Below are 12,089 nucleotides of genomic sequence, written 5' to 3' on the forward strand. Positions count from 1 at the left end.
GTAAAAATTAATTAGTTTTTTTCTCTCAAACAGTCTTGACGTAAATTGACGTAACTTGAATCAACATTCCACACATAGCCGGAACTACTTTCCTGACTGGGCGCAGTGATTTACAATTTCATTTAGCAGACGCTTTTGTCCAAAGCGACGTACAACACAAGCAAGAATTTAGACCTAATTAAGGAGAAATTTTGATTTGACACAAAACCTTCAAAGCACCATTTTAATACAAATAATGATGTACGAATTCACTGCGCTAAGCTAATATCCACCTTCTCGCGTGGCTCTGGGGACGACAGTGTCTCATGTCTAAGAACATATCCCTCATTTCTTCTGATCGATATAATTTCTAGACTGCAGTCTCGACTTCCTGATTGATTCTCGGTCCACTTCAATCCCTCTGCACGTACAAGTGATGGTTGCAGCGACACCCACAGCAGCTGGTGGGGACGCGGAGCGAAAGCTGGTTCACGGCATCGTGTTTTATGATAAATTCAGCGCGACGGTTGAGAAACATTGAGCAGAGGTCACTGTGGAAAACGCATCCTCACTCACACACGCAATTCAGATTCAAACAATGTAGGATTTTCTTAGTGGATGTCACAGCCACGCCAGGCGGATGAGTGTCGGGCAGCAGCCTCCAAAGGTGTTTTCACTGGCACAGCAAAGGATGGAACCCTTGAGATCCGAGAATGAGTTCCCACAATGTAACTGAGAAGCGCCAGCGGTGCTGACACCATCAGCCCGGTGACGTCACTGGAGTCACTTCAGAACTTCCTTCAGAGCCACACAAGAAATCATAGAATTGTCTTGTCTGGTCGCCGTCTTGCAGAGGGAATGTTTAAGTCGTCATGGTTTCATAACTCTGGGTAGAGAGAAGCAAGGCAGGGGACAGGATTTTTGTTCCTGACCAACAAGTGATGTGAGTTGTTTGTGTGCAGAAGCCTCGAACAGAGCGGTTTGCGACGTTGCTGTGTGCGACCACACTGGTCAACACACACCTGAACAAGAGTTCCTATTGTCAGTAGTCTGGCACAACCACACACCCAGTTGTAGTCAGTGAGCGGCGCTAATCCCAGGATGCAGCGATGGTGTTCTAGCCAAACATCATTCCAGCTGGCGAGCGCCAAGTTTGCTGTCATTTCAGAGCGAGCGGACCTTTGACACGGCAGCCCACAAACAGCAGAAAGAGGGGAGAAAGCCAGCCGTTTACCTCTTGGACTCTCAAGACTGAGGCTGGCTGACCTACGTACGGCACCAGGAGTCTTAGCGCCTCACGATCTGTCTGCTATCGTTTGCCTCTGATTTGAGGCTTCGGTCAGCAAGGCCCTAAACCTGTTGGTGAGCAGAAAGTCTCGGATAAACCACACACAAGTGCAGCTCTGGTCCAAGTCTGACTAGAACTTTACAGCAGTAGCGGTCAAACAAAAGGAGGCGCAGCTTCTTCTGAACAGCTTACAGGTTTGAGCTTATTCTGACATCCAGCTGAGTGATTGGTCACCCGCTAACGAGTCACGACAAATTCATCCACACATCTAACAGGACTTTTTACACAAAATATATAAAAGTTGCTTTGGTGGCTAGTTAAGAGGTGTTTGAGATATCTCTATCTATCCATCCATCCATCCATCCATCCATCCATCCTTGGAGCAGCAGCTCCCCAACATTCCAGCATTCCTGAAACATTCAACCACCTGCTGCAAGTTCCCTCTACCTCCTTAGATGGAGCTAGCACCACCAGTGGCTAGGCTAGCTCTGCTAACAGGAATGCTAGCTCTGCCAAACACATTACTGGAAGCTCTGGAGCAGATGGGATCAGTAACTGTGACACTGCTGATCCTCTGGGGGTAGAGGGAGGGTGTGTGTGTGTGTGTGTGTGTGTGTGTGTGTGTGTGTGTGTGTGTGTGTGTGCGTGCGTGCGGGGGGGGGTGGGGGTCAACTTATCTATTTTTTGAGCAAGTTAGGCGACATATTGGGTGCTAATAGGCCTTTATTATTCCTAACGGACAGAGATTGTGCATCCCCAGAGGACCCCCCCCCCCATTACCCATCTGCCTCTGACTGGCTGGGTGGGTGGGGCGAGCTGCGTCAGAGCCAATCAGGGGAGGAGAAGGCGTCGTCTTTGGGAGGGCAGGTTTACCTCAGACGCGGGATTTTGAGAGGATACAATATTTTTCTGCCGCAGCCCCTAACGCACCAAGTTTGGGAATAGGGACTTGGAAAAAGAAAAAAAAAGAAATATAAAGGTGACTGAAATAAATTTTATTTTTGTCTATTAATGACAAGGAAATAAGGCCGCCACTTTCTTCTGAGTGAACAAAATGCTTCTAGGGGACATCTGACCTGGATCCCTCCAGCACTGGCTGGTTTCATGTCACTAAACCATTTCCCAGCATCCTGTTATAATTTGACAGTGACATTTTTATGAGAAAATCCCACACTTAAATGGCATAGATGATGGGTTGTTGTCCATGACAATGTCATCATTCTGTACACCCCCTCCTTCCCCCACCCGAGTCCTTTTCCCCCACTAAGCTGTTGAATCTTCACATTCGTCCTAGAAGGGTGCCATGTCCCGTTCCTCCACACTCCCTCCGTTTAAAGTATGCACTTGCGCACCAACAGTGCATTCATTGGGTTTACTTACAAAGACGTTTGACAGACATAAAGACGGACAGTGAGAACGTGACGTTTACTCTGAACCCTCATACCCTTTAGAAGCAGTGCACATGTGGAGTAAAGACTACAATAATGGGAGGAGAAGAGTCCAAAATCAGTGAGCATGTGCACAAGTGCATACTTTGGGGGTGAGGTATGGTTGAAGCTTGCTTGAAGTTGGAGCAGCATGCCAGCAGCCAGCTCAGGAACCCAGAGTCCCCGTCTCTCTTCCAGATGTCTGGGCCCCATCTGGTAGCAGACACACGGACAGGAGAGGGACACCCGCTAGCAGGGAGTGCTAGCTTAGTTAGCTGCCCAGGCCTCAAGGTCCGCCATGTCATCGTCATCTTCTTCCTCCTTCTTCCTGGCTGAAAAGGAACAGAAATAAAAAAATAAATAAACGAACTTGCATTGTCTTTTGATGTAGAGTGTCATGATGCGGACGGTATAAACGCTCATCTATGTCATACTCGGCTTCGCTGGTAGTGACGTCGATGGTACGCTTGGAAGAGTAACATCATCCGTTCCTTCGACCTCCAGAAGATTTTTGTCCAGTTCTTCCTGTTCCAGCTCCTCCAGCTCGGCCATGAGCTCATCCTGAACACACACACACACACACACACACACACACACACACACACACACACTTTACTCATTAAGAGCACTAGCAAACACAGTTTAGCACAGCAAAAAGGAACCTCAGTTAAATTGACACCTGATATTTTCATTGATTCTTTCAGTCCCGTTCCTTCATACTTTAGCTTGTCTTTGGGTTTCGGGACTGCTTGGGGACGTTTGGTCCTTCAGTGTACATCCAGATGGTTCTGAGGCCATCAGATTATATCTCCAAAGACTGTAGAGAGACCAGGAGACGGTGGTGCTGGTATCTTTCTCGAGAGCAGGTCCCCCTATCAGTCAATAATCTTACACAGATCTCTCAGCTCCCGGCCCTCCAGGCTTATTCACACTTTATGGCTGACAAAGGCAACGTGCTAATGCTAACATGGCGTGCTGGGACTTGTCCAGACAGAGGAGCACTGCTGTTGTAGCAGAGTGCCCTCGTTGTAATCAACTAGAATTTAAAATAACAGAAATTACGTAGAACCGGGAAAAAGCAAGCCCAATATGTGGACGTCAAAGACCCAACAGAACCAGAGGCAGTGGGAGCAACATGGGGGGTTGTAATTTGTGAAATTATCAAAATGTTCACGCTAAAGGATTTTTAGCCCTCAATTTAGTCTTGCAGACAGGAAGCAAGGCCTGATGGCTGGTTGTGTCTCCTCTTTGCTCCTGACGTCTACTGTGTACCTCTGGGCTCTCATGGTTCTTAATGCGAGATTTTAATGTTACAGGAGGTTCAGGTTCCTGGTCAGGTTCAGGTTCCTGGTCAGGTTTGGAGATGTCGTGTAGTGAAACATCGCCCTTGCCTGCTTTCAACAGACTACGTTAAGGACACGTGGTGTTCGCCCGCCGGCTGCTCTGAGAAATGCTTTGATTGACAGGAAACGCAGCTGCTGATCTCTCCAGCTCGGAGTCGCAGTCACCTGGACCGTCTCTGTTTCCTTGAAGACGCTTCTCCTCTCATTCAAGAGGCAGCTTCAGTTCTGAGTCTCTGGTGGGAGTCGCAGGCTTTTTCATGAGATACCGTGAGCCGGATGACTTAGAACCTTCGCTGACAAAGCCGCTGATGTACACAAGTGTCTTCACTCCATCCAACCAAGCAGTTTAATAAGAAAACAATAACCAGGATATGGAGACCTGGCATCGCTGCAACAACCAGCAGCTGCTGCAACGAGTAATTCCCCTTTCATCATCCACACGGCCATCAAAGTGAGAGGGATTTTAGTGGCCAGTTAAAAATATTAAATAAAAGCCCTTGATCTCATTGCTTTCTGTGTGCATTCCTTTTGTGGTTGTTCCATCTGAAACCCTGACGGGGTTCCTGGTCTACGTTCATACCTCGTCGCATTCTTCGCCGAAACCGATTGGATTAGAAATGGCGTCTGAGATTTCCCGAGCGATCTCTTGCTGTTCGGTGATGTCTGCCATCAGGTCGTCTACTTGGTTGATGTCCCTGTGAAAGCGACGGTCAGAGAGGAGGCACGATTAATTCACACCGCTTGGTTTATCAAGGGAGCAGTTAAATATGCAAAGGTGTTGCAACCACGTAAAAGCTGGGGGCGGAGCCTAAGATGTTTCAATGCCACCAGAATACAGATGAAAGACAGGAGGAGTGATTACAAAGGAAGAAGTAACAGAGAGAACGTGGGGGAAACAACTGAGATGACAAGGAATGAGCAGCAGGCAGCCGAGACCTGAGAGCAGCTCAGGACCTGCAGGCTCTGAACACAACAATCACCAGGAGGAACCTCCACACGTTCACCTCCAGGCGCTCCCTCAGTCTCCAGCTCAGACGCGCCGTCTCCCCTGCACAATGACTCTGGAACAGCAGAGCGCAGAGAGAGCCAGCAACGGGATGTGGCTTGAGACTGAAGCCGACCGAAGTGTTACTAGCTTGTAGCAAATCCAAGTGCCCGTGGATTCCTGATCATACAGCCGGATTAAGAGGAAGTGGATTGTTTTAGACGACCAGCTCGAATCATCGAATCGGCTGTTGTTAGCTGTCAGTCTCCATTAGCTTCAATCTTATACGTAGCTGGCTCTTTCTGCATTCTGGAGTCACAATATGAGGAAGGAAAATACACTTCTGTCGTGAAGTACAGCTTTTATCTAAAACTTCTAATAGCAAAAACTGCGTTAATGGAAAGCGGCCATCTTACATGTGTTCGTGCGCGGCCTTCATCGCCTTGGCTGCAGAGCTCATGGTTTTCAACACTTCTGTGTTGGTGTTGGCGTTCTCTAGCGCCTCCCTCTGGAATTCAATGGTGGACAGGGTCCCGTCGATCTGATTCAGCTGTTTCTCATAGCGCTTTTTCCTCTTCAACGCTTGAAGAGCGGCTGATCAGAGAGAAAGCATGAAGTGAGTTCAGGAGAAAGGTACAACTCCACCGCTGCCCCGGCCTTGAGCGTCTGCGTACAACCACAACAACCCAACACAGTCATCATTTTCTTCTCTTCCCCACGATGAACACCCACGATGCAATGCTACAAAACATGTTAGCCTTTCACAGGACGCTGCTGAGATATCAGCTCAAACATCCCGGGGGGGTCGGCCAGTGTTTGCCCCAGGACAATGACGAGGAGGTCGGGCTGGTGGAAAGTTGCTATCCAGCCAATCTTTCAACCAGATTTGCTCAAAATCTGTGCATTTAATTTTAGCTAGCAGACTAGACTTTAGCTCCTGTTAAATCATGGATTTGGGGACCATTGACACTCCCGGTGATGAGCCAGACAACATGGAGCCCCGGCCCGTGGCCTTTTGGACAGTGTGACCAAGCAGAAGCAGCGGGTCACTCTGGTTGTCTGTTGGGGGGGGGGGGGGGGGGGATTAGTCACAGGGGGCACTGTGCTGCTGAGAGATGAGCTGCTCTCAACTGCTAAAATGCTAAATTAAATTACTGAGGGTAGCCCTAATGAAGCAGGGCTGTGCTGAGCTGATAAAATCCTGTCTGAGCCAAATCTCCGCCTGCAGGCTGATTTGGTTCCTCACCAGTTTCTGGTGCACCTCATCAACGTCAGAGAAGTCGGGTCACATCCACAGAGAGGGTGACAGGGCGAGAACTGGGTTCCTGCCCAGGACTCCGCCAGTGTTCCCTGGCCTTCCTTCATGAGACGGCTCAAGATGTCGTGAGTCATAATTCCAACAGCCAACGCAAGAGCAGGGCAGTACTTTGATATAAAAGGACCCTGACTGCCCCCTTCCTGTTTTTTTGATATGTATCATGTCAGGTTACCATAGCAACAGGGACCAGTTGTGAGTGAGAGACATAAGAGAATATTGAACTGGGAAGAGAAAACAGGGATTTGCCTCTGACTGGTGACTTTAGCCACCAACGGCAAGTGGAGAGATCCGGGCTCAAATCCTGTAGAGAAGCAAACAATTCATTAAATCAGCTCATCAAGAGCCAGCGAGCCTGAAACAGACCAAACCTGCTGAGTCATGTGGTTCGTGATGAAGCAAGAGAAGAGAAATCAGCAGGCTGGTGTGGTCAGCGCTTCACTCTGGAGGAGATTAGGAGCTTAGAGGAAGTCAGGGAAAAGTTCATTTCTACGTCGATCAGCTTAATCAGGACGAGGACGCGGGCTTGGCGCTCAAATACCGCGCTAGTCGCCGTGTCGTGATGTACAAACATTTTGAACAAAAATGATGTGACCAAAAAAAGACAGGATTTCCAGACATTATTCTCTTCTTCGATACAACAAAAATACACGTTTGTCTGCTCCAAAGCCACCTTCATGGAGCCGTGTGTCCCCGGGCCGCCAGCAGCTCATCAGATTACACCAGCACTCAGACCTTTGTGGGAGCCAGTAACGTTGTTACCCAGCATCACAACAATCTGATTATCTGGCTCCCTCAGCTGCCCCACCACCCACCCCCCTGAGTTTTTACAAGGTCACTCAGACGCTTCCCTCCTTTGCTTTCCTGGGATCCTCCACTGCTGCGCTGTGACTTCCTCAGTTACACTTTTATACATAGTTGAGCTGCTCAGGTGCAGTTTGAACTGGAGGTCGCCGCTACACATGGCGTCAGAGGTGGGTTGACTCCCCATGAGGAAGGCGTGGCCAGAATGCCACCAATAAGAAGGACCCCCAGGTTGGGTTGACCCTTGTGTGGGAGACCCCAGAGAAGGGTGGAGCAGTAGTGTGTGGGTCACCCTGGGAACTGGAGAAGTGCAGTGGCGTATGCGTGAGGCGCATGGGCAAGTTTCCTGAGGGGAGGGGTTGTAGCTACCGCTGCTACAGTGGTGCTGCAAACATGTCCTGCCTACATCGTCTTCTACTGATATAAGAAAACACCTTTATTAGTTCAATCCATCCCTCCATCTTCCCCCTCTCCTGTTCAGGGTGGTGGGGGTGGAGCCTATCCCAGCAGCCTTCCCCCTGGACAGGTCACCAGTCCATCGCAGGGCCAACACATAGAGACAGACAACCATTGGCTCTCCCAGCCACGCCTACGGTCAATTTAGAGTCTGGATTAACCTGGTCCCTCTTGATGTCTTTGGACTGTGGAGGAAGCTGGAGTACCAGAGAGAACCCAGCAGGAACAGGGAGAACATGGAGACTCACCCAGAAAGACCCCGTGCTGCAGCCGGGGCTCCACCCATCTTCATTCGTTGTAGTATACAATAAATAAATAAATAAATAAATGTATATACACACACACATATATATATATATATATATACATACATTTATTTTTTATTTTTTTTAACTAAATGATGTTATTGGACTGACTCAGCTTGTAATTGCTGGTCTATTTATTCATCCTCAGGCTTGACGGGACACTCAGTGATTTGCTGTATGTTGAACAACACATAAACTATGTTGTAAATCAAGTTCCTGAACAGGAAGCTGGAGAACGTCGTAATGCGGAACAGTTCTTGAGCTCAAAGTGCTCACAGTCCCGAAAGCTGTGCAGATCTTTAGCTGGAAACTATTTGTGGCAGCGTCACAGATCTCCCAGCAGCCACAGCTGGCGAAGTGCTTGTGTGCGTGTCTGTTGGGGCTGAGACAGAATGAGATTCATTCACGTTAGGTAACATGGAGACGACTGGAGCAACCGCACAGCAAATTGTTCACAAATGGTGGAATTTCTGGCAAGCAGGTACAGAACATAGCCTTCTAGTCTCAGTGAATGTATTCTCCAGAATTAATGGACAGACGGCTGCTGGTCACGGTCCATCACTTAACAGCCATGATGAAACTCTCAAAGCCAGTGGGATACAGCAAGCTAGGTTCTGAGCTTTTCTTGTGTTGCCCCGTTCAGCTCCTTGGACCTGAGAGCTTGTGAGTTCTACAGCTGTTCCAACGCTCCAGCTGCTTCTGCAGGCCGGGTTCTGTGGAGGCTCGGATGAATGAAATGCTGCAGCAGCTGTGAACCACCGAGCTGACTCGTCCAGAAACCTGAACTGGTAGAACACCAAGGGTTTCAATGCTTCAAGACACACGTGTTGCTCTGCCTAACCACACCAAACGTGTCAAGGGTGACAGAAGGCGATGCGCCAGGTTTACGTCATGGACCAGCATCCGACCGGCTCAGTCGCACAGACATGAACTGCATCCTTCTTCAGTGCTGCGGGGCTTTTCTTTACCTTTGAGGCAATTTTTCATGACAAGGACGTTCTCTGAACATCTATGCAGAGAGGAACACTGAGAACCACTAGAGGGCGTTCTAGGGTCACATTACTTCCCTGGTGGAGATAAAAAAAAAAGACACCAAAACTGATCACAAATGTTCTCTACATCTAATAACTAGAGTGGCACAGTTTGGTGGGAACGTCATCCTGCAGCGACTGCCTAGAACCCTGGGGTTTGTGGTAGAATGAATGGTGTCATGACTCTTCTTGCTCGGTTATCAGGAACAACGCACGAAAAATGACCGATCATTTTGAGGTGTGTACTTCCCAACACAAAAATATGAATTCAAAATAGCATGAAAACATTCGAAAAAACCAAAATAAAATAACAACCTCTAAACTAAAATAACTGCCATAACAAAAGAAAACAAAACCACAGAAATAAAGAGGCCCGAGGTTTTTATGGCCTTTTCCACCCGGGAATAAACACGTCTGCCTGTCATACCGTGTCAGTACCACAGCCCACACAGAAACCATCAAACCTGTTCAGGCACAAACGCAGATTCTGATCAACAGTCGGTGATGGGGAGCAGCCGCGTGCTCAGGAGTCCCGGGCTCCTCCCTGCGATGGGCGTTTGCCAGACAGAAGATAAGACATCCGTCTTGAAATGATGTTTTAAATCTAGCAGAAAGATTAAATACGACATAAAATAACTCTCAACTGTAGGAAATAGCCCATAAAATACGTAACTGTAAGATAAAACCTGAAGGACGAGCGTTTCCTCCTCCAGACATGCAGCAGACGTCTCACCAGCCCCGGCCTGGAACGCATCACACACCGTTTCTACCTAACAATCACTGGACAAACCAAGAAGGCCAAAAAAACTCCCTCTTAACTCGGAATGAAAACAGGTTTCTGTCTGCTGCACAAACGTGTGTGGCGTTCGGCGCAGACTTCAGCTGCACGCGTCTCCTCCGTCAACAGTGACAGACGCTGCGCGCTGCCCTGCAGCTGCTGAACGCGCTGACAGAACCTCATCGTGACGCTTCAGTCACCAATGCCTGCATTTGGTCCCCAGCACAGGAAATATAAATGCTAGACAGGATTATTTTTTAAAAATTGTACTTCTTTCATATAATGATTTCTACTGTTTATACCGCCAAAAATACATGAAATACTACAAAGTTTTGGTCCATATTTGCTGGTTAGCTCCTCCAGAGATGCTACAGAATCAGCATCCTTCATTTGTTTGTTAGCTGAACTAAAATAAAAGGCTGATTTTCACCAAACCAGGGAGTTTGTGTCTGTTGGGAAGATTACACAAGAAAACCACTCAACTGATTTCCTTGAAACTTGGGAGGAGGGTCAGACATGAGCCCAGGAGGAAGCCATGAATTTTTCAAATTGATCCACACAGTGGACTGCAAAAATGGGGGATTTTGTAGTCCAAAAGGAAGCTAGCAGCTCCATGAGTTTCCTCTTCCAAAAGCCAATGTGATCGTTCCACTGGGTTACTGCAGATTATCAGTATCGAACAGAACTTCAAGAGACAGAGGTTTAGAGCAAATACAAAGAAGCAAGCGCTAAACTTTTGGAGGCGATCTGGATCAAACTGAAGATCCTGGATCCTGAAGACTGCTGTGGGCCAGCAGCAGGTTACACTTATTATTAGCGCCACGTTCCTCCCCGGAGGAGGTGTGACCTCTCCTCCTCAGGAATATTGAAATTGGTGACTGTGGCGATCCATGAACCGACCCAGGTTCCGTTCCAGGACCAAGAACCTGCTACATGTCCAACACGCTCACCAAAGCCTCAGTTAACACCTTTGTACTGCGTTCATGTAATTTGTTTCCCCTTTTATAAACCTCCTGATGTAACCAAAGGCAACGACGATCGTGACAATAATCATCCACATGTGGATGGTTGCATCTCTGGTTCCTCCCGTTGTCCTTCTTCACCGCTGCGAACGCTCAGGAGCTCCGGCGACGCCTTCCTAACGGCATCAACGTGTCGCGTCAGAGGCTAAACCCACAGCAGAACCGTTCTACTGGATCACGGGACTGTGAAAGTGGGCCTGATGAAGTACCGGACCAGTTTATGTGAGGTGAATGTTTGCTACCTGGCTGCGACGAAGTGGCCCTTCAGGTGCTGCTGAACAAGTTGAGTCACCAACAGACCGACGCTATCACTTCAACTTTGCTCAAAGTGTCATACTGTATTGTAAAGTACTGCACTGCTGAAGTACTCATACTCTAGGGGTTTGGGGCTTTAATTTCACATTTGTCTGAACTCATCAGTTACGAGTTACTTTACAGAAACAGTTTGTACAGAAAACATAAAAAACTGATTTTAAATGTGAAGTCGGACAATGTCAAGAGGATACAACCAACTAAACATTAGTTGTTAAATCGTTTAGAGGATTTCAAAGACTCAGCAGCAGAATACACAATTATCATGTGTATAATTAAGTAAATTCGATATAAATACTTCTACTTTAGAAGGGGACTTTTACTCTGCGTATTCTTACGTATGTGAAGGAACTGAGTACTTCTTCCACCACTACCTATGACACATCAGAAATATTTCTGAGAGCACAACAAAGGTCAAATTAGCTCCGACGCAAATGTGTTCAGATTTATGGTTCCGACCCTACCGCGGGTTCGGGAGCCATTCCGGCTCTTTAGCCGACTCTGACTTCGTGATTGAGAGTGTTTCTGACTACTTGCTGGGACTTTTTCACGTCTCTGCCGTCACTAAAGTGATTTAAAAATGGAGTCAGGCGGCTGCGGGGACCCAGGTTGACTACTAACTTCCCGGTTCCTCCGTTAGCCTGCGGGCTAACTCCCAGCAGGAACGAGCCCGCGGACGCCAGCTCAGGAGCTTCTCCTCACCTCGCTTGTTTTTCGTGCCGTTCTTCTTCGCCGTCAGTAGCTCGTGTTCGATTTTCTTCTCCAGGAAATCTTGCTTCTTACACAACATTTCCTCGGTCTCCCGGAGTTTCTGGATAGCCTCCTGGGGTGTCGGCGCCTTCCCACTCTTGCCGCTGCTGCCGAAAATCTTCCCGAAGAACGACATCTTTGCCACCAGATACGGACAAGGATTCAATCCACAAACCGGCCGAAGTCCGAGTCCGCGACAGGAAACCCTTGTGTGCGTCCTCCTGGCCAACGACTGTCTCCGAGCTGGAGTTTCCCCTGATGCCGCTGCTGCTGTTGTTGTTTTTCTCTCTTCTT

At 48.2% G+C, this 12,089-nt stretch overlaps 1 protein-coding gene across 1 annotated transcript in view; it reads right to left on the bottom strand.

Moving 5' to 3' along the window:
- Positions 1 to 2,241: 2,241 nt before the first annotated feature.
- Positions 2,242 to 12,089, bottom strand: part of chmp4ba (charged multivesicular body protein 4Ba) — a 9,870-nt gene continuing 22 nt past the window's right edge. Inside the window, exons 1-5 of the mRNA XM_086200329.1 lie at positions 11,748 to 12,089; positions 5,439 to 5,616; positions 4,618 to 4,732; positions 3,129 to 3,255; positions 2,242 to 3,026 (exon numbers count right to left, since the gene is read on the bottom strand). The exon at positions 11,748 to 12,089 is cut by the window's right edge and continues 22 nt beyond it. Coding sequence (XP_086056455.1) covers positions 2,962 to 3,026; positions 3,129 to 3,255; positions 4,618 to 4,732; positions 5,439 to 5,616; positions 11,748 to 11,931 — 669 coding nt within the window. The 5' untranslated portion in view covers positions 11,932 to 12,089 and the 3' untranslated portion in view covers positions 2,242 to 2,961. The remainder of the gene's footprint in view (positions 3,027 to 3,128; positions 3,256 to 4,617; positions 4,733 to 5,438; positions 5,617 to 11,747) is intronic.

This window comes from Aulostomus chinensis, chromosome 3 (genome assembly GCF_037954235.1).
Source record: "Aulostomus chinensis isolate RoL2024-O1b breed Wild chromosome 3, RoL_Achi_v1.0, whole genome shotgun sequence".
In the NCBI taxonomy this organism is placed as follows: domain Eukaryota; kingdom Metazoa; phylum Chordata; class Actinopteri; order Syngnathiformes; family Aulostomidae; genus Aulostomus; species Aulostomus chinensis.